This window comes from Onychostoma macrolepis, chromosome 16 (assembly GCF_012432095.1).
Source record: "Onychostoma macrolepis isolate SWU-2019 chromosome 16, ASM1243209v1, whole genome shotgun sequence".
Taxonomy (NCBI): Eukaryota; Metazoa; Chordata; class Actinopteri; order Cypriniformes; family Cyprinidae; genus Onychostoma; species Onychostoma macrolepis.
In genome coordinates, this window is record NC_081170.1 from 4,379,925 (window position 1) to 4,401,022 (window position 21,098).

Sequence of the window (21,098 nt, forward strand, 5' to 3'; positions counted from 1 at the left end):
ACTAATATTACGAAACAAATAATTTAAAATAAAGTAGCTGACATGTGCACGCCTCTGACGTTTTAACTGATGTTGCTCTGCATTCGCTTCGTAAATAATTTGCATTGTGTGCTTTTTTTTTTTTTGCACATAATATAATAATATAAAGCATCCAATCTACTCATAACCACATACATAGCTAATACGATAAAAACAGTCTATAGCAAAAATCTCTGACATATTTCTACAATCACAGGGTTCCACCGTGATACCGCCCAGCTCTTTAATAAAGCAAATTATATTTGTCTTGTAAAAATTAAAAGGCATATAATCCAAATTAGAATCAGAGAAAGAGTGAAATCAAGAGAAGCGAAGATGAGAGAGAACGAGAATATGAGAGAGAATCTCAAAGAAAACGAATAAAGGGAGGGAAACAGACTGGGGAGATATTGCTCTCTTTTCTTCTCTTGAGTATGAAATCGTTGTCAAGGGGCCCGTTCCCATGGCAATTCCATCCGCTGTGTCTGAGTTTCCAGCGTGTCCGTGCCCAGACCTTGGACGCTGAGCGGATGGGTTTTCTAGGTTCATGCCGAACAAAAGGAAAGTGCCCCACCCCCACTCCCGTCCGAAGGGCTGCAGAGAAAGAGATTTTAAAGAGACAATCTGTCAGACGAGTTGCTGTGTGTCTCAAATTGGATTCAATCTATAATTGTGGCTTTTATTGTACCTGGGTTCCTATTTTTTCTAATTATCCATAAGCAAGCAGTGAAGCAGCAGCCAGGAACATGAGGTTCCGGAGCTTGTGGGGACATACAGTAGGAACGCTTTCCCAAGACACCAATTAACCCCAGTTTTTGTCTAAATTATGCTGTGACATTTTGTTTAGACTTGACATTATGTTTACCCTGGAAATGAGTCCTAAGAGTAAAACATGGTGTTTGTGCGTCTCTCGTTCAACAGAATACTTCACCCAAAACTAAAAGCAGTCTTATAAATATTAGTTATCACACACACACACACATCATATATATATATATATATATATATATATATATATATATGTATATAAATAAAACAGAGATTTTTCTTTGAAATTAGCATTTTTATCAGGCTCCTATGAAAAAAACATTGGACATTTTTGAAAATAAGGTATTCAATGACTTTTCAATTGACTTAAACATATGAGACTGACAAAAATGCTCATTTAAAACAAACAAAAAAAAAACTCAGATGGACTTGAAAACTGGTCTGAAAATAGTCCAAAAAATAAATATGTTAAAATAATAAAATATAAAATCAAATAACTGATCATATTAAAAGTATACACGCACATAACTATTATTATTATTTTTAACTTTTAGTAAAATTTTCCATTATGGTTCATACGTAACCAAAAGTAAAAATTTCCCCAATTCATCTGCCCCCTCAAAAAAAATCCCTCTATGTATTTTTAGCATATTTATTATACTAGCATAAATTATATCTAATTTAACGCTTTTACGGTGGTTTTTGTCTTGTTTGGATCTTGACAGTGATATTATCTCTTCAAGTGTGTTCACATTCCCTCACAATGTCCTGCTCAGGTGAGGGGTCTTTGTTGAGACCAGGACGTCCAGGAAGGAAGGAGGAAGTCCAAACAGGGAGACTGCCTCATTCCTACCCCAGGAGAGCATTCTCCCTGCTGAACCGACAAAAACATGAGTCAGGAAACCATGCCTTGTGCCTTATTTGCCACATTAAAGAAAATGGGTCAAAGGGAGAGTAGTGTTTTTGAGTCTCTCTTTGAGGGAATGCATCTCTAAACACGGGCTGAACCGCAGCTTTGAACAGAGCCGCAAACCGTGACATTGAAGTTTTGTCCTTTGCACGCAGTTATTGAATTAGAGCAGTGAGGAACGCCGAAGCCAAGCGGGGTCATCATAGTCGGCTCATCGCTTCTCCCCGATGGGTTGTTGCTGGGAAAATGATCATTTTTACAAACATTTCCTGTGGCGCATGATATAAGACGCTTGCTAAGCACAGAGAGGTTGTGGAACAAATGAACGTTCATCAACAGGCTTGCCCAGATTTTCTTTTTCGTCAGTCTCACCATCACTTACGTTATGAAAAGTCACAGGAGAACCGTTTTTTTTTGTCTTTCATTTTGGACTACCGTGCAACAGTATACTGGAAGTGAACTCTTTTCTTGTCAGTCTACAGTGCACGAGGGAGCTGTTGCCAGGTTGACTAGAGAGACAGTACTGCCAAAAGCTCGTAGCGTGAAGCAGAACCTCGGGGAGGGAGTAGTCGCTCTGAAATCATAAACATCTCCCACTTCCTCCGTCAGCTCTAAAAATACCTCGCCTCTTCGTTTCACGGCCCCCCTCCTCGTCTCTATCAGCTATGCAAATATCAGCCCCTCCAACCAACTTTGTTTTCCTCACGCGCCACACCACCCCTTTCGTTTTTTTATTTTGCTTGCTTTCTCTCTCTGACGGAGCACACGCTTAGCCTGTTGCCTCTAGAGAGAGCGTATCTGAACTCAAAACATGGAGCGATGTCTGAAAAAGCCACTTTGTGCAAGTTGTTGCCATGTCAAAGACGGCTATTTTAGGGGCAGTCTGTTGTTTTTCCATCTGATGGAAAAATATCACAAAAGAGTGATATTTGAAAGAGAGCTGACCTGCCTTTTAGGACAAAAGTTTACAGAGTCAAAACATCTTTAACATTCAGGTTCTATAATACAAAAATGATCATAAACCAACATGAAATCAAAACTGACTGTTTACTTTTTTGTTTTTTTAAAGCATATCCCTGGTCTTACTGTGCGCAGTTAAATGATATTTTGATTTAAAAAAAACAAATATATATATATATATATATATATTTATTTTATTTTTTTTTACTAAATTTAATAAAATGCTCCACTTCTAAAGTGACTTTCCATTTTAACTGACGTCAACTTTCTTCTGCTCACTAAAGCTGCATTTTTTTTATTAAAAACACTGCAAAAACAGTAAAATTGTGAAATATTATTACAATGTAAAATAGCTATTTTCTATTTGAATTTATTTTAAAATGTAATTTATTGCTGTGATCAAATCTGAATTTTCAGCATCATTACTCCAGTCTTCAGTGTCACATGATCTTTCAGAAATCATTCTGATTTGCTGCTCAATAAACATTTTTCATTATTATCAATGTTGAAAAGTGTTGCTTAATATTTTTGTGGAAACCATGATATTTTTATGAATAGAAAGCTAGAAAGAACAGCATTTATCTGAAACAGAAATTGTTTGTAAGATTATAAATAGCTTTACCTTCCTATTTGATCAATATAATGCATCCGTGCTGAATAAAAGTATCAGCTTAAAAAAAGAACTAGTGCTGGGCAACGATTAATCGCATCCAAAATAAAAGTTTTTGTTTATATATGTGTGTGTATTGTGTATATTTATGTATACAGTATGTATTTTGAAAATATTTACATGTATAAATTTATATTCATATAATTTATATTACATATATAAATATATTTAATATATAAACATAACATTTTTCTTAGATATATACATGCATGTGTATTTATATATACATAATAAATATACACAGTACACACACATATATTATGTACACAAAAACTTTTATTGTGGATTCAATTAATCATTGCCCGGCACTGAAAAGAACCTACATTTTCACACCCACTTTTCACAATCCAATCAGTTCCCAATGCACAAATAGTCCCACCCTTCAATTCATTCTCATTAAGGCGCCAAGTTACCAAATCAAAATCAGTTGTGCGCCCATTTCATTTTGACTCCCACGCCAAAAAATATCACTACAAGTCTAAAATCTTCCCGCACTTCATTCCTTCAATCGATCAGATTTGAAAAATCCAATTGCTGATGCATGACTGTTGTACCCGAGATGCCATTTCCCCGATTGGATTCAGCCACGGATAGCTGAACGCATCCATTCACGTCCATGTCACTGGAAACAGTGATTCTTATGACAGTGTTCATAAATCTGCATGGCCTCTCGTCTGAGCCCTAATTAAAGTCGCCCTGCCGCTGGAGTTGCCGGCACGCTGTGCATTATCCTGACTCCTAATGAACAATCTGCTTCTTGATTTTCTGTGATTGATTCTCACCTTTTCATTCGAACGGCTCACCTCATTAACCGTGTATTCTCTAGAACCCTCGGCCGTCGCCGCCTCTCAGATTATACGTCCCGGCCGCTGTAATTAGACAGCAACATAATAGAGAGTATTCTTCATCAATGGCCCACCCTAGGTTTAATCAGCTGGCCACAATGGGATATTACCTGCACCCTTCTGATCCGCTCGCGACTGTCGGCGGCTGTCACTTTAGATTTGGAAAAGGAGGGCGCTTTGGCTGACGAACAGAGAGCACTTTTGGCCTCTCGCTGGCTGGACGTGTTAATTCCCAGCCTGCCAGTTGAGAGATTGGGCTCCCATGATGAGCTGAAGCCCATTTATGCCTCTTATTTATTTATTTAGTAGCTAATTTCGTAATCTAGTGTGCCCTTAATTGGGTCTTTTTCTGCTTGCTTTCTGCCAAACAAGCACAGGATGAGGCAGTACCTGGCTGAAAGGAACTGTAGAACAGCAATGTACGTTCTTTGCTGTGCACGCAGAGGCAAATTAATGTGGTACGTGAGAAAATGGACAGATTACTTTCCACACGGGAAACACCTGAAAGAAAGCAGAACGTGAATGGAGCTAGTCGTAATGAGATTGAAATCGAAATTGGAGTTTCGTGGTTTTGTAGTCCTTGGCTATTTATGTTTAAGGACATCTATATGCTAGTGTACTGCTGAGCTGACATCTAAACCTTTAGGAGATATATGCAATATAAAAATTAAAAAAAATGCGCCTGACAGACAGATGAAGCCCTAAGCGTATTAAACGCAAAGCGGGCACCTTGCATACTGTGCACAGAGACTAAAAGTATTGATGACTACAGCATATGCAAATTGTTGTTGAATAAAAAGAGAATGTCATTATAAAATAGAATGAGAATGTCTCTCCCCTTTAGCACCACCTGTCACTGACAAGCAATAACAAGTACAAACTATGGACTATATTTGGAACTGAATACTAGCTTACCGCTAACCGAATACTCTGCGGTATATACTGTTTATGGCCTACTATTGTTTGAATAATATCATGTGAAACAGAATGCATTATGCAATTAATAATAACAGTAGTTCGAACATCACACTGCATGTTTTAATAAGTGGTGTCCAATCATCTTGGAAATTAAATTAAATAAAAAAAAACTTAATATAGAATATAATAATAGAATTATATTAGTATTAGTGGCAATAATAATAATAATACAAATTAATAACAATAATCATTATTTTTTTAATAATCTAATTTATTTTTTTAATTTTTAATTAAAATGTTATTATTTTTATCATCATGAATGCATTACAATTATTAATTTATATTAAAATTATTATTACATGAATACTGATTTTGACAATAATGACCAGAGTAATAATAAAAGTGACTAATTATTGTTATAATTTAATATAATTATACAATTTTGATAAATAATTTAACAACAATTATATATATTTATCAATTAAATAATAAATTATTTATCGGGAAAGGTCTACAAACTGGGATTCGAACTTGGGACGCCTGAAACACTATATGGTGCTGTATGTCAGTGCTCTGCCCACGAGGCTATTGGCGCCGATTTTACATCTAATTTTAAATAAAGATATTTTGCCTTTTAAATATCATTTCGTGATAACTGGAAGGTCAGATTGAGTTCACTGCATTGTGTAACATATATTCTGTGCAGTAATCTCTGCTGGCAACACATTTTGGCAAATATAGCAGATAATCCTTGTATTCCATAATGTGGAAAGATAAGCATTCTATTGAAACAGTAAGAATAGCACTATATGTAATATGCTTTCAGAATATAGTCATTGTTTTTATCGAACATTGTTTTGGTGATGATGCATACAGTAAATAGCTAGTTAGTGGATATGCATATATAATACAAATGAAAAAAGCATCCATCAAAGCATTTTACACTCATAAAAATTAAGGTTCTTTATTGGCATATATGGTTCCATAAAGAACATCCATGGAACCGTTCCATTGCATAAAAGGTTCTTTAAAGTGCAAAAAGGTTCTTGAGATTATTAAAATGTTCTTCACACAAAAAAAAAAAAAAAAGGTTTTCTGTGGTATCGCTGAAAACCCTCTTTTGGAACCTTTATTTTTAGGAGTGCATTAAATTGCAGGTCAGCTCTGATGTGTCTACATGCATCTACAGCGTGTTGTTGTGAATGCTGAAGACATTGTTTGAACCTCTTTGTCTTTCTGACCGTGTCTCTTTCATCCCAGGCTTAAGTGCGCACTCGTTCAGCAGAAATGGGCTGCGGCTTGAGGAAGTACCGTCAGACGGAAGACAACAGTCCGGGAAAGATTTACTCCACCCTCAAGAGACCGCAGGTGGAGACCAAGATCGGGGTCGCCTACACGTACCACCACGTGGACTTCCTGGTGGGGAAAGATGGTAAGCTGTCAGTCGTTCTCCTATCTCTGTTGAATTCACTCTGATATCGAGTGACTTTTAAAAGGGACGATCAGCAGAGTTAGAAATGTTGAGGTAAGGATAATCTGCGAGGAACTTTTGAAAGGAGAAATCAAACCGTGGCACATGGAGATTCTCCAACAACGTTCCTTGATTCTTTGCTGCTCCGCAAATCCCCGAAGTGATGACACTTGCAAATGACAAACCCCAAATCCTCCCAGAATTCTCTCTGTGAATCACAGCTGCCTGGTAATTCTGCAGCACACGCTCACGACAGACTGTACCTGGATCCCAGGCAGTCGACGTGTTCCTGTGAGGAGGCTCTCAGGTGCGCGGCAAGGTGTCTGTGATCTGTGAGGCGGCTGCCGGTGAGATGTTGGAGCCTGCGGGCTGTGAGGTGGCTAATGGGGGAAGATCCAGAGGGCCTTGGCTAAATATAGCTGTCAGTGTTGTTATTTCTCACAAGCGGAGCTCGGCTTGGGCTGGGAGGGAGGGTGTTGAGATGTAGTGTGAGCCAGAAGTCTCGCTGACATCTTACCCCACAGATCAGAATAATCCTGTAAGGAGGATTCAGATGAATGCCGAGGTCAATCTCTCTCTCTCTCTCTCTCTCTGGGTGGGCGGAAACCCACAAAAATACAGTTTTTCCTCCTTCTCTTGAGAAATTCCTAGTTTCACTGTATCTATCACTAAACAAACAGGGTATTTGCTCCACTGTGATTGCATCTTACCCACATTCATCCATCCATCCATCCATCTATCATTCTTAAACCCTCAAACTGTAATGGTTTTTAAACTTTCTTCTATCTATAGATCCCATCCATCCATCATCATGTATCTATCTATCATTCTGGCATGATATTTTCTATCTATCCATCCATCCATCCATTAGTAGATTGATATAAACCCTCAAACTTAAATGGTTTTTAAACTTTCTTCTGTCTATCCCATCCATCCATCCAACCATCCATCCATCATTCTATGTATCCGTTCTTTTATCTATCTTGATAGGTTATTTCTATCCATCCATTATCTAGACTGATATAAACCCTCAAACTTCAATGGTTTTTAAACTTTCTTCTGTCTATCCCATCCATCCATCGTTCTATGTATCCATTCTTTTATCTATCTATCTATCTATCTATCTATCTATCTTGATAGGTTTTATCTATCCATCCATTATCTAGATTGATATAAACCCTCAAACTTCAATGGTTTATAAACTTTTTTCTATCTGTCCCATCCATCCATCCGTCGTTCTATGTATCCTATGTTCTATCTATCTGTCTGTCTGTCTCTTTATATCATCCAGTCATCAATCCATCATCTATGTTGATATAAACCCTCAAACTCCAATGGTTTTTAAACATTTTTCAATCTATTTTTTTCCGCTAAACTTTCAAGCAAGGCTTTCAAGATAACATTCAAAGTTTGTGTTGATAAACCTTTCTTTTCTAGTTAAAATGACCGATAAACTTATTTTCTTTTCTTTTCAATTCATTTTAATTTTACTTCCTTGCATTCAAATGTGAATTGCAATTCTACATCCTGTTTCTACAATCCTCAATTTAAATTCGGAATCTGAATTATGCTTCATGCGAGTATCAAAGTCTTATATGTTTCTCCAGAAAAGACCGTTAGACTACAGTAAGACTACAGAACATTGTTTCGTGGATATTACAGTAGAATTTGATGAAAAGTGTTTGAGTTAAAATTGAAATCTTTCGACGTTTGATTTCAAACCGGAGCACAGTTTGAGACATTGTTGAGATCACCTCTGAAACCCCGGCGTGTGACCATGTTAGTGCAAATTACCTGGGCCAAATCAACGTTCCAGATGACTGACATCTGAAATTATGGTTTTCCAGCACTGTTACGGTAATAACTATAATAGAACAGCCTAGCTATGCGATTGCTCTATATGTCCTTGAGTTTGGCAAGATGGGTGAATATGTGCACTGCAGCGAGCACCGCATACGAGAACTCTGTTGTGTTTAGCAGTATTGGCCCATATCTCACACTTCCCCCACTACGCTTCATTTCTCCACGCTGCCTCTACTCTATTATTGCAAATATATTGCTATTCATAAAGGAGGAGTTGCAAAGCACTTTAAAGGAGGGGGAGGAATGAGCAGCAAATGTCTCATCTACAAGGGAAGACAATAAACTTCCTCATGCAAGACTGCCTCAGCTGGCTTAATGTTCCCTGACGCCACGCGGGTGGAAACATTAGACTGCACATTTGTTAATCGCCTTAATCAAATTTATGTGTCCATGGTCAACCTGCACCATTGCTTTCTTTCACAAGGCACTGTGTGAAGTGCCGCGTCTATTTTTGAGATCTGGCCCATCAATCTATCTTAAGATGTTGTGGTGATATTGTGACATGTACCAGATGTTGCAACTGCACAGAAGATGAGCACCAAGCAAGCTACTCTATTAACTTAATTGACTGCTCTAATCATACAAAATTGGAAAATCACACAAACAATGTCTCAACTTTGTCACCTAGACTTTTGTGGAAGTCTTCCACTTCTCAGATTTAAATCAAATCTCAAGCGTCAGACGAGAACTCCAAACTCATCTTCAGATTCAAAGAACCTGCTATCAGAAGACCTGAAATCAAAAGATTTTAACATGAAACCATACATTTCTCATCAAATTCCTTCAAGAACAAATGATCTTCTATTCAGATGCATTTTATCGTGCTATAATACTCTCTGTATAATACTAAACTAAAATCATTCTAACACAAACTCAAAAAACATTTTCGTTACTAGAAATGAAGTAAATGATAACTGAAATAAAATATAAAAAGTACTCAATTTATCTAGTTGCCAGCGCAACATTTCTCATAGTTTAAATGTACTAAAATAATTTAAACTAAAACTTAAAAATTAAAAAAAAAAAAAAAAACTAAAAGAAATGGCAAAAACACAAACTAAATTACTAAAATTTTCAACTAATATTAAAATGAAAATGGAATACATAAAAAATCGAAATAATTAATAAAAAACTATAGTATCTAAATTATACTTGTTATCCATGTATATATGCATGTATGTACCAAGAGCTTCTTAAAAACCACAACAAATTCCTTGTGTGTTTGCGCACACTTGGCGAATAAAGCTGATTCTTCTTCTTCTAAATAACACTATCAGTGTCAATGATTGTCTCATTGGTGTCTATTTAAAATTTTTCCTAAGGCAAGAAGAAATGTCTGATGTTTACTTGAAATCATTATGAATTTCTAACCTGGTTCAGACTGGTTTAGTAGTCTAGTGCTGGTCTCTAGATCGTTGGGATGAAGCAGGTTGTCCAAGGACCTCTTGATCACATCAAAAATGTCCTTTTGAGATAGTAAAATTAAACTTATGAGCAATAATACTATTTTCTAGAATAAGACACCAGTTAGACCAAATTAACACTACATTTGTTGATTTCATCTAAATAAATTTTTCCCAGATGCTGGTGTACAAAGAAACATCCTGGTAGGCAAGTGAATGGCCTCATAAGTTGTGGCAAAAAAACCCATCACATGGAACATGCCAGAGTGGTGCTTATTTTAAGAGATCTGACCCATCAATCTATCTTACGATGTAGTGGTGATATTGTGACATGAGCCAGATGCTGCGACTGCGTGGAAGACGAGGCACCAAGCAAGCTACGTTATTAACTTAATTGACTGCTCTAATCACACAAAAAAGGGAAAATCACACACAGTGCCTCAATTTTGTCACCTAGAGTTTTGCAGAAGTCTTCCACTTCTCAGATTTGACTCAAATCACATCCATCTCTTCTAGTTTCAAACAAGATCTTCAAAATCATCTTCAGATTTGAAGAACCTGCAATCAAAACAGAGATTTCAATATGAAACCTTTGTGATCAAATTCCTCCAAAAACAAATGATCTGCTATTCAGATTCATTTTATAATGCTATTATAATATAATGGTTAACTAAAACTAAAAAATAAATAAATAAATAAAGTTAATGGTACAGTAACTGAAGTAAAAAAAAAAGAAAAACCTTATTCCTTTATAAATATTGTACTTATTTTTATCTAGTGCCATTGCAACATTTCTCTTTTAGTTTAACTTGATGTACTGAAAGAACTAAAACTTAAAACTAAAAATGAATAAAATATACTATATAGACATAAAAAATAATCAAAATGCACAACTAAAAAACTAAACTAAATTACTAAACCTTTAACTATAATTAAAATAAAAATGGAAAGTATATATTTAAAGGATGTATTGCAAATATGAATAAAAACTATAATAGTATCTGAATAATATGAAAAATAGCACTGCTTTATGTATCATTAGTGTCTGTTTTAATTTTTCGTAAGGCATTTAAGGAGAAATGTCTGATGTTTATCTGAACTCATTATGAATAAGGACATCTTGGTAACCAAAAAGCAATAAAAAAAAAAATCTCTGAGCAATAACAGTTTTTTTGGGATAAGACAGCAATTAGACCAAATTAACACTCTGTGTTTGTCGTCAATTTTGTCTAAATCCGTGTTTTCCATTGCTGGTGTACAAAGAAACAGCCTGGTAGGCAAGTGAACGAGCCTTGTAATAAGTTGTGTGGCGAAAAACCCATCACACGAAATACGCCGGCGTGGTGCTTAAGATGCCCTGCACGTTTTTTATTTCCCTCAAATGTGATTTGAAATGTTTAAAATGTCAAGAGGAAGAGGAATAGAAAACACACTTACGGACAGCTTCTCGGCCACACGCCGCCCTCCAAATCACGCTCGCAACCCTGATATAATCAGCGAGCGGGGCAGATTATTAAAATGCAATGACACCTAATACCTTTATTCAACCTGTCAGTCAATAATACAAAGCAAAGCAGCTGAAAGGGAAGGCGAGGACAGTCGGCACGGGGTTAAAGGAGCTGTAGTTGTGTAGGGGATTAGAGCAGGTGGATGCAGGGACTGCTGCTTTTATTCTGCAGCCAAGCGGCGTGAAAATTGAGTCGGAGGGGCGCCGCGGGAGTCACATTCAGAGGAGAATTCACAGCCATTTGCTTCCCCACATTACCTTCCTTCATTTCATCTTCACCGCGTCGACGGCTGCCACGGCGCTGATGAGTTCGGGCCCCGGACCCCGCACCCTGCCAGAGAGCCATAGTTCAAACCTCAGCCTGTGAAATGGAGGCTCTCTGCTGTTGTCAGGTTAAGGGTTTCAGCACAAAGGCAGGTGAACCTCTATTATATTCTCTCTGATGTGGACGCATCGATTCCTTTAGCTTTTCAGTGAGATGGACCTGCAATGAAGATCAAATGGGCTATTCGGTTAAAGTTGATAGAGATGCTGACAATGCAAAGTCCTTCTAGTGGAGTAGCGTTCACTTTTACATGGAAACAAAGCATGGGAAACCTTTTCATCCACAGGATTGTGCTTAAATGCTTCACTTTAGTTGCACAGACAAATCAAAACTGTGCCTATGTCAGCGTTGTTCAGGTTCCCTTTTAATTCACATTTTTATGGAAACTGTGATACATTTTTTTCCAGTAATTTGAACAAATACATTCTTTCTAAGCAATTATTAAATTGAATTATTTTGAAAAAAAAAAGTATTCTTTTTTTTTTTTTTTAAATCATACTGACTCCAAACCTCTGAATGGTAAAAAAAATGCTTTAGCTTCTTTTGTAACTATTTTTATTAGCATAGGAAAAAAATGAACCGACGTACCACATTGTGTCTGAAAATTAGCACAGCTGAGATGGTGTATTAACCAATCAACATCCAGAACCAGAACAATGACATTCTCATGTAAATGATTCTGGCAGCTGTGTTCTTGCACTATAAATACACACATGAAATGTCAACAGCTAAGCCATAATGCTTTGATCAGTTTTCGAGACTATTTGTGACTTTTTTCTTGATGTGTTACGAGCACCTGACCAGCAGGCTTTCTCTTTTAAAAGTCTCCTTTAATCTTTCTAAAGGATATCCTGCCTGCCTTGGAGAACATCTAAAGAAGAGTGCATTAAACGTACAGTTCTGATATGTCAATCTATATCATTTAACCAGTACAATGTAAACAGACATAAATAGCACTTTCCACAAATAATCAACAAAATAATATCTGATACTAAACAAAATGAAGTTTTTTTCTTTTCCTTTTCTCAACAAATAGCAAATGAAAAAGTATGTGATCTTCATGAAAAACTAAATATTTTTTGCAATGGGAGGTATCATGAATTAATAATGAATGAATGACTGAATAATTAAATATCAATAAAATAATAATTAAAAAAAGAGTTCTGAAATCACTGGAAGTGTACTCACCCTCTGGCCATCCAAATGCAGATGCGTTTGTTTCGTCATCAGAACAAATTTGGAGAAATGTAGCATTTCATCATTTGCTCACCAATGGATCCTCTGCAGTGACTGGGTGCCGTCAGAATTAGAGTTTAAACAGCTGATAAAAACATCACAATAACCCACAAGTAATCCACACCACTCCAGTCCATCAGTTAACATCCTGTGAAGCCAAAAGCTGCATGTTTATAAGAAACAGACCCATCATCATGGGGCTTTAACTTTAAAGCATTGCTTACCAGTCCATAATCCATAATAATATTTCCTCTAGTGAAAAAGTACATCCCCTGTTGTCCTCTCAAATCAAAAATCCACCCACATATTTGTTTAGGTCTATTTTTCCTTTTAAATGGCGTTTGGTCTGTGCGTATTTCTCTCCTGATTCAAACCAGATAGCATTTTAATGTAATGTTAAATTTCGCCAAATCTGTTCTGATGAAGAAACAAACTCATCCACATCTTGGATGGCCTGAGGATGGGTAAATTTTCTGAAAAATTGTAATTTTTGGGTGAAGTATTCCTTTAACTAATTATTTGAATATCGAGCTTATTTCAAGATTGAGATCTTGTTTGATGAAATTTATATGAAATGTGGGGTGGGGACAGGGGACAGGCCAAAATCACCATTATTTTTCATTCTAATGAATTTCATTTTAAATAATACTTTATTATCTGATCATTTTCAAAACAAATCCTCATGGGTTTTGTGCTTCTAATGCATTAAAGAAACTAAAAGTCACTTACACAGATTGTGTAAAATCAGTTGTGTTTTTCGCGTGTTGTCAGAAGTGAGCGCATGCTGACAGCGTTCTCGTCAACAGGAAGTGCAGATCTCTGCAAAGTTCCTTCCTCTGTTTCGACAGTCTCAGTGTCAAAGCTCTGCTCGCTGCATTTTGTTTCAGATTATAGCTGCTTGTAGGGGAAGAAATTCATCTTACTCTGCTCAACATCTTTCCTGTGTCAGGCCGCTGTCGTCTAAATGGCTTTTGTCTCAGTATAATGTCAAAGTAAAGCCCATTTATTGGTGCACATCTCCACTTTGTCACTATGAGGGAGAATAGGTCGCCTCTGCATTGATCTGCCTGCCGTTGACTTGATAAAGCTGGTTTGCTTCACGGTGTTAGCGTGTGGATGTTTGCCCTCGGCCCCGAGCGTCTGCTTTACATCACAGCATCTGTTCGGGCTTCTGTGCTAAAGAAGCACATTGAACTTTCACAAGCCAATCATCTCACATCAGCATCGCAGTCGCTTCAGACCCGGCAGTATTGATTCCGTTCAAATGCAATCATCAAGTTTCCAGCAGTGGAGTAAACAACAAAGATTTAACAAAGGAGCTTGTTTCTCTGATCTTATTTTGAAAGAGAGACAAAAAATAAAAATGTAATCAAAATTTGACTTTTTTGTCTTTTAGTTTACATGATTTCTCTTATGAAAAAAATACTCATCCTGCACTACAGATTTTTATACAATCAAATTATCTCTTGGATCATTTCCCTCCCCCTAATTTGTAAATCATGTTCATGGCTTTGACGTAACTAAAGGCTAATGTCATCGTTTAGTCATCCTTAACTTGCATCATTTCTGTGAAACACAAAAGGGGATTTTACTGAGTTGCTCTTGTCCATTAAAAATATATGGTGACCACAGCTGACAAACCCTTAAAAAGAAACAACAAACAACACCTTAAGAGCAGTCCATACGCTATATATATATATACACACACGCACAAACATATATAAACTTCAGAAAACTTGGAATGACTTAAAATATAGTGCATGAATCATATATACTGTATATAGTTTCGCTCTCGTTCTTCCTCTCTTATATTTATTCAGCTTTATATATATATATATATATATATATATATATATCACCTTCGAAATGAATTTAACACATTCTTGCAAGAAACAACTACCTGCTGTGTCCGGTCACATTATTCAAAGGTCATGGAAAAAAAAGTTCATTCGTACCACTTCCTCTGGATCTCAGCCAGCATCTGCGGCTACTCGATTCAATTTTGTTTTGTGGCTTCATCTGACCTTGATCTTGTAGGTGTCTCTTTGGGTTCTGGAATGAAATAAGAAAACGCAAAAACAGAACAAAAATGTTTATTTTTTTTCAAAGCCTTCTTTTTGAGTTCCAATTACTTTTTTCTTTATTTGTCTTTTCTAGCACTGTGTACCACCATGATTTGAAGTGTGTTGATAAGCAGGCTTATATGTGAAAAGCATGATGATATGAACTGAAAAAGAAGATATGCATCATCTGAGAGTTTCGATTTTAAGTTATGTCAAATTAAATGAAAATGAAAAAGAGAAATGACATTGCAAACAAAGCTTCTTCTTGGAATTGATGAGCTCAGTGTTTGACTGCTGTTGCTGTTTACTGAGTGTGTAGCAACTAGTTGTGCAGATCTCAGCAAATTATATACAGTATGTATATATATATATTGGTGATGAGGTTTTGGCTCAAGATCTGCATTTAAAGTCACGCCAGAGGTGTTCAGCTTAGATTAGGACTTGGCTTTCTGCAGACCAGTCAAGTTCTTCCACACTGACTCAATCAATCATTTCTTTTTGAACCTTGCCTTATACACAGAGGCATTGTCATGTTAGAATAGAAAAGGGTCCTGTCCAAACTGTTGCTTTAAAATTAGAAGCACACAATTCCCTAGAATATCATTATATGCTTAAACATTAAGATTTGTACTCATGGAAATTACTAAAGTAGTCAAACCTGTTCATTAGAAGGGGGTGACCCAATACTTTTGGCAATATAGTGTATATATATATATATATATATATACAGTGGGGCAAAAAAGTATTTAGTCAGCCACCAATTGTGCAAGTTCTCCCACTTAAAAAGATGAGAAAGGCCTGTAATTTTCATCATAGGTATACCTCAACTATGAGAGACAAAATGAGAAAAAAAAAATCCAGAAAATCACATTGTAGGATTTTTAAAGAATTTATTTGCAAATTATGGTGGAAAATAAGTATTTGGTCAATAACAAAATTTCATCTCAATACTTTGTTATATACCCTTTGTTGGCAATGACAGAGGTCAAACGTTTTCTGTAAGTCTTCACACACTGTTGCTGGTATTTTGGCCCATTCCTCCATGCAGATCTCCTCTAGAGCAGTAATGTTTTGGGGCTGTCGCTGGGCAACACGGACTTTCAACTCCCTCCAAAGATTTTCGATGGAGTTGAGATCTGGAGACTGGCTAGGCCACTCCAGGACCTTGAAATGCTTCTTACGAAGCCACTCCTTCGTTGCTCGGGCGGTGTGTTTGGGATCATTGTCATGCTGAAAAACCTAGCCACGTTTCATCTTCAATGCCCTTGCTGATGGAAGGAGGTTTTCACTCAAAATCTCACGATACATGGCCCCATTCATTCTTTCGTTTACACGGATCAGTCGTCCTGGTCCCTTTGCAGAAAAACAGCCCCAAAGCATGATGTTTCCACCCCCATGCTTCACAGTAGGTATGGTGTTCTTTGGATGCAACTCAGCATTCTTTCTCCTCCAAACACGACAAGTTGAGTTTTTACCAAAAAGTTCTATTTTGGTTTCATCTGATTCTCCCAATCCTCTTCTGGACCATCCAAATGCTCTCTAGCAAACTTCAGACGGGCCGGTCATGTACTGGCTTAAGCAGGGGGACACATCTGGCACTGCAGGATTTGAGTCCCTGGCGGCGCAGTGTGTTACTGATGGTAGCCTTTGTTACTTTGGTCCCAGCTCTCTGCAGGTCATTCACTAGGTCCCCCCGTGTGGTTCTGGGATTTTTGCTCACAGTTCTTGTGATCATTTTGACCCCACGGGTGAGATCTTCGTGGAGCCCCAGATCGAGGAGATTATCAGTGGTCTTGTATGTCTTCCATTTTCTAATAATTGCTCCCACAGTTGATTTCTTCACACCAAGCTGCTTACCTATTGCAGATTCAGTCTTCCCAGCCTGGTGCAGGTCTACAATTTTGTTTCTGGTGTCCTTTGACAGCTCTTTGGTCTTGGCCATGGTGGAGTTTGGAGTTGGACTGTTTGAGGTTGTGGACAGGTGTCTTTTATACTGATAACGAGTTCAAACAGATGCCATTAATACAGGTAACGAGTGGAGGACAGAGGAGCCTCTTAAAGAAGAAGTTACAGGTCTGTGAGAGCCAGAAATCTTGCTTGTTTGTAGGTGACCAAATACTTATTTTACCGAGGAATTTACCAATTAATTCTTTAAAAATCCTACAATGTGATTTTCTGGATTTTTTTTCCTCATTTTGTCTCTCATAGTTGAGGTATACCTATGATGAAAATTACAGGCCTCTCTCATCTTTTTAAGTGGGAGAACTTGCACAATTGATGGCTGACTAAATACTTTTTTGCCTCACTGTATATATATATATTAGTGGTGGGCCGTTATCGGCGTTAACGTGCTGCGTTAACGTGAGACTCTTATCGGGCGATAAAAAAAATATCGCCGTTAATCTATTCTCAAAGTTGGGTTGGGAGCTGGGTCTATACTACGCAAGCTATGATGACTTTCACCTTGATTTTTTAGCGCGGATGTATACCTAGCCGAATTGCACTGTACTGTAGGGGGCGAGAACGAGTCTTCGAACCTGTGTGTATGCGTGCTAACATGGATGCAGCTATGAAGCCGCCGGGTTTGCTTCAGGGAAAATTTATTTTTAAGAAGCTTCCCAATGGAAATCTCAGTGTTTCCCCTACCATTATTTTAGGGGGGCGGCCCGCCCCCCCAACGGCACCCCCCGCCCCCCTTGAAGGTCAAGTTGATATTATTTAATTTTATTTTCTCTATAGCGCCAGACCACAAAAGAATCATTCAATGTTACCTTCCCTATAGAACAGGTGTATACCTTGTTCTTTTATTAAACAAACTAAATAGCCTTATGTTATTTATCTTATTTACACGACGGCGTGTCATTTATGTCTCTACTTTACATGGTAGCGCTCTCTGTATCGCGCGCACAGCGGAGTTCCGCCCCGGTTCGCGCACACACATACACACACAAACAAACGTAAGCGCACACACAAGTGAGCACACTCCCACTCCTATTTGTAAATATTAAGCCGCAAAACGTCTATTTAAATATGACTTCTGCGTGTCTCTGTGTTAATGTATGGCGCAGACGCGCAGGTTTGTTTACTCATACAGAAGCACGCGACGCTTGCGGTGATATTAACGTCTGTCGTCTCACTAAATGAGGACATAAATACATGAACAACATCTCCAGAACTGCTCTGAGAGTTACTTCATGAGCATTCGAGCGTTTCATTTGAGAAAAACTATCCTCATATCATATACACAGAAATGTAAAGGTATTCAAGGCAACCCGTCAAAATAAAAGTTCGGTTTCACTTGAAGACATTGGGCAGAACGTAATAGACTACTACTACTAAAACTATTAAAACCTTATCTTTAAGGAATAATCATACAATGTCTTCAATGTTATTATCAATATTAAATCCCCTTTATTTTTATGTTGGGAAAAAACGCAAAAGCCTTTAGGTAGGCTACCTTATGTAATTTTAAATTACATAATTTAATTTAATTAATTAGCCTATTAATTACCACGACACCACGAATTACCACCATATTATGTTTGCTTCTTGATGACTGCTAGTTGTTTACTACTAGTAGTGAACTTATTCTGATCTACTTGACAGAATTCAAATGAGCCATTTTAATCTAGATTAATCTAGATTAATTCCAAGATTACAGTGAGATTAATCTAGATTAAAAAAATGTATCTATGCCCACCACTAATATATATATATATATATGTATGTATGTATGTATGTATGTATGTACAACTATTTCAAAAAAATGTATGAAGCTATAATTTCTAAGAACTTGGCACATGCATTTTAAATAACATATTTAAATGAGACATAAATTAGTCTCTTTTCATCATCTAGGACATCTTATTTAACACTGAACCCTTTTATAGAACTCATAAATCTCCATTCATGCTTTGATTGGACTCTAATCAGAGCTGAAGTGAATATTTGTACTGCTGAATTCAGCTCGACCATCATCCACCAATTTTCTTTCGCATCAGTGATGAAGATCTTTGTCAGATTGTCAGGTTGTTTTTGCAGACTGACTTTTCATGGCGTTTCTCAAATACACTCATTTCTCATATTTCCACACCCAACTTGAGTGAATTTTTGGACTTGTGTTTCCATGGAATCAGCCTCCATGCTGGAATCATGGAGCTGTTTCCATGACAATCCACCACCTGTTGTTCCATTCCTTTCACACGTCTGCCATGAGATGATTGGCATTTGGGAATAACAAATTATACAGGTTAATTTCTTTGTTAGGAGGCATCAGATCTACAGTGTCTCATTTTCACGTCTATACTGTAGCTATACCGAAATATATCCAACGTGTTAAAGGTCACAAACAAATTTAGCCTCCTTTTATGTAGTTTAAAAAATGTAGTGCTTATTTTAGTCCAAAAAACGATGAATATATTTCAAAAATGGCCTTAGTGATTGCTGTGAGGAGGACTCAAGTGAAATGACGGCTCAATAATGGGTCGATACTGACCTATTCAGTCTCATTGATGAGAGGAAAGCTCTAAAAAGTGGTTTTAAACAACTAAATGCTTTCGCAAAGGCTTCATTATACAAGGGAAAGGCCAGTTTTTTCATTTCCTTTGTAGAATTGAGACCATTTTCTTAAGAATGACAGTTCATGGAAAAAATGTTGTCAGCTATTTTAAGGTTGTAGCCTTTTAACTCTCTCATACTGTAAATACTGAAATAATCGTGTCATGCAGTGACATGTGGGGAGGACATGCAGATGTTTAATTGCAACACAGTGCGGTGTGTGCAATTGCATTCTGGTAGAAATTACAAGGGGTTTGTATGTATGCACATTATGGATTGTTTAAAGTACAGATCCCAGAGGAATGCCGAAGTTTCCAAGTCTGTTTATGAGGGATCATGATCTCGGGGTCGTCGTTCCTCACTCAACTATACAAACACAAAGGCAAGATTCACAGAACAGCAAGCAGCACCATTTCGTTGTGTTTTGTGAAAATGCACCAGGGGACTCAGTCTGCACAACATACTGAGGGAAAAATATCAAATATTCATTTCTAATAATGTCCACATTTCCCAGGGAAACAATGCAACCCTATATACCCTTTCAGTGTATAATATCAGCGCATATTTTACAATGTTTAAATATATCCTGCAGATTTTCCCCTAAAATTAGGAAAAAAGTGGAAAAAGTGCACAGATTCTGTTAGAGCCTCATGTGTCCAAACTGGCATTTAAGAAAGATGCTAAGCTGCTGATATTGTTGGACTGAATACAAGGATATATATTATAAAAGCCTAGCAGAAAAGCAAAACATCACTACAAAAAAAACACGGTCTCATAATGGGCATTATGATGCCATAATACCTAATATGATCCCATAATGCCCTGATGTTACAATATATACATTACTATGAGAAGTTTGAGGTCAGAAAGACTTTTTGTTTTCCTTTATTTAATAGAAATAAAAATTTAAATTAAGAAATTATAAACATATATTATAATGTTGCAAAAGATTATTTCAAATAGATGCCGTTCTTTTTAACTATTTATCAAAAAATGTATCATTGTTTCCACAAAAATATAAAGCTGCACAACTGTTTTCAACATTGATAATAATAAGAAATGCTTCTTGAGCAGCAAATCAGCATATTAGAATGATTTCTAAAGGATCGTGTGACACTGAAGACTGAAGTAATGATGCTGAAAATTCAGTTTTGATCACAGAAATAAATTACATTTTAAAATATATTCAAATAGAAAACAGTTATTTTAAATTGTAATAATATTTCAGAATTTTACTGTATTTTTAATCAAATAAATGCATCACTGGTGCGCATAAAAGACTCCTGTATCATGGAATTTTTTGAAACATGACACAGGAATTTTGTTTGCAATTCATGTTTTTTTGTTGCATCAGGCTTGATGTGAACAGGCCCTCGAGTCACTTTCCATGAAAGCTTGAGCTAAATGACATTCAGAAAACTGCATCACGAGCGTCTCGCCGCTCCGTCAATCACTACACATTATTTATCATTTCTTTTCCGAGCTTCACGGACTAACACCTGCACAAACCGTCCATTTGCTGCTTAAATAATACAGGATTAACGACAGCATCATCTAACACAGCGGCATGAAACAGCAGTGTGA

General features: G+C 36.9%; 1 protein-coding gene and 1 long non-coding RNA gene across 19 annotated transcripts in view; one reads left to right on the forward strand and one right to left on the reverse strand.

The window, feature by feature from the left end:
• LOC131521689 (raftlin-like) overlaps window positions 1-21,098 on the forward strand; it is a 95,864-nt gene that overhangs the window by 7,744 nt on the left and 67,022 nt on the right. For both annotated transcript variants that reach the window (XM_058746638.1, XM_058746640.1), the window contains exon 2: window positions 6,350-6,521. In XM_058746638.1, the coding sequence (XP_058602621.1) occupies window positions 6,377-6,521 (145 nt within the window). In that variant the 5' untranslated portion in view covers window positions 6,350-6,376. The remainder of the gene's footprint in view (window positions 1-6,349; window positions 6,522-21,098) is intronic.
• Window positions 1-21,098, reverse strand: part of LOC131521691 (uncharacterized) — a 33,652-nt gene that overhangs the window by 5,574 nt on the left and 6,980 nt on the right. For 4 of the 17 annotated variants that reach the window (XR_009266328.1, XR_009266333.1, XR_009266325.1 and 1 more), the window contains 6 exons: window positions 14,850-14,946; window positions 13,624-14,536; window positions 12,847-13,042; window positions 6,314-11,817; window positions 4,282-4,672; window positions 4,130-4,195 (listed from right to left, as the gene is read on the reverse strand). This is a non-coding gene — a long non-coding RNA (uncharacterized LOC131521691). The remainder of the gene's footprint in view (window positions 1-4,129; window positions 4,196-4,281; window positions 4,673-6,313; window positions 11,818-12,846; window positions 13,043-13,623; window positions 14,537-14,849; window positions 14,947-21,098) is intronic. The other 13 variants (XR_009266334.1, XR_009266332.1, XR_009266329.1 and 10 more) reach the window with 10 other exon arrangements.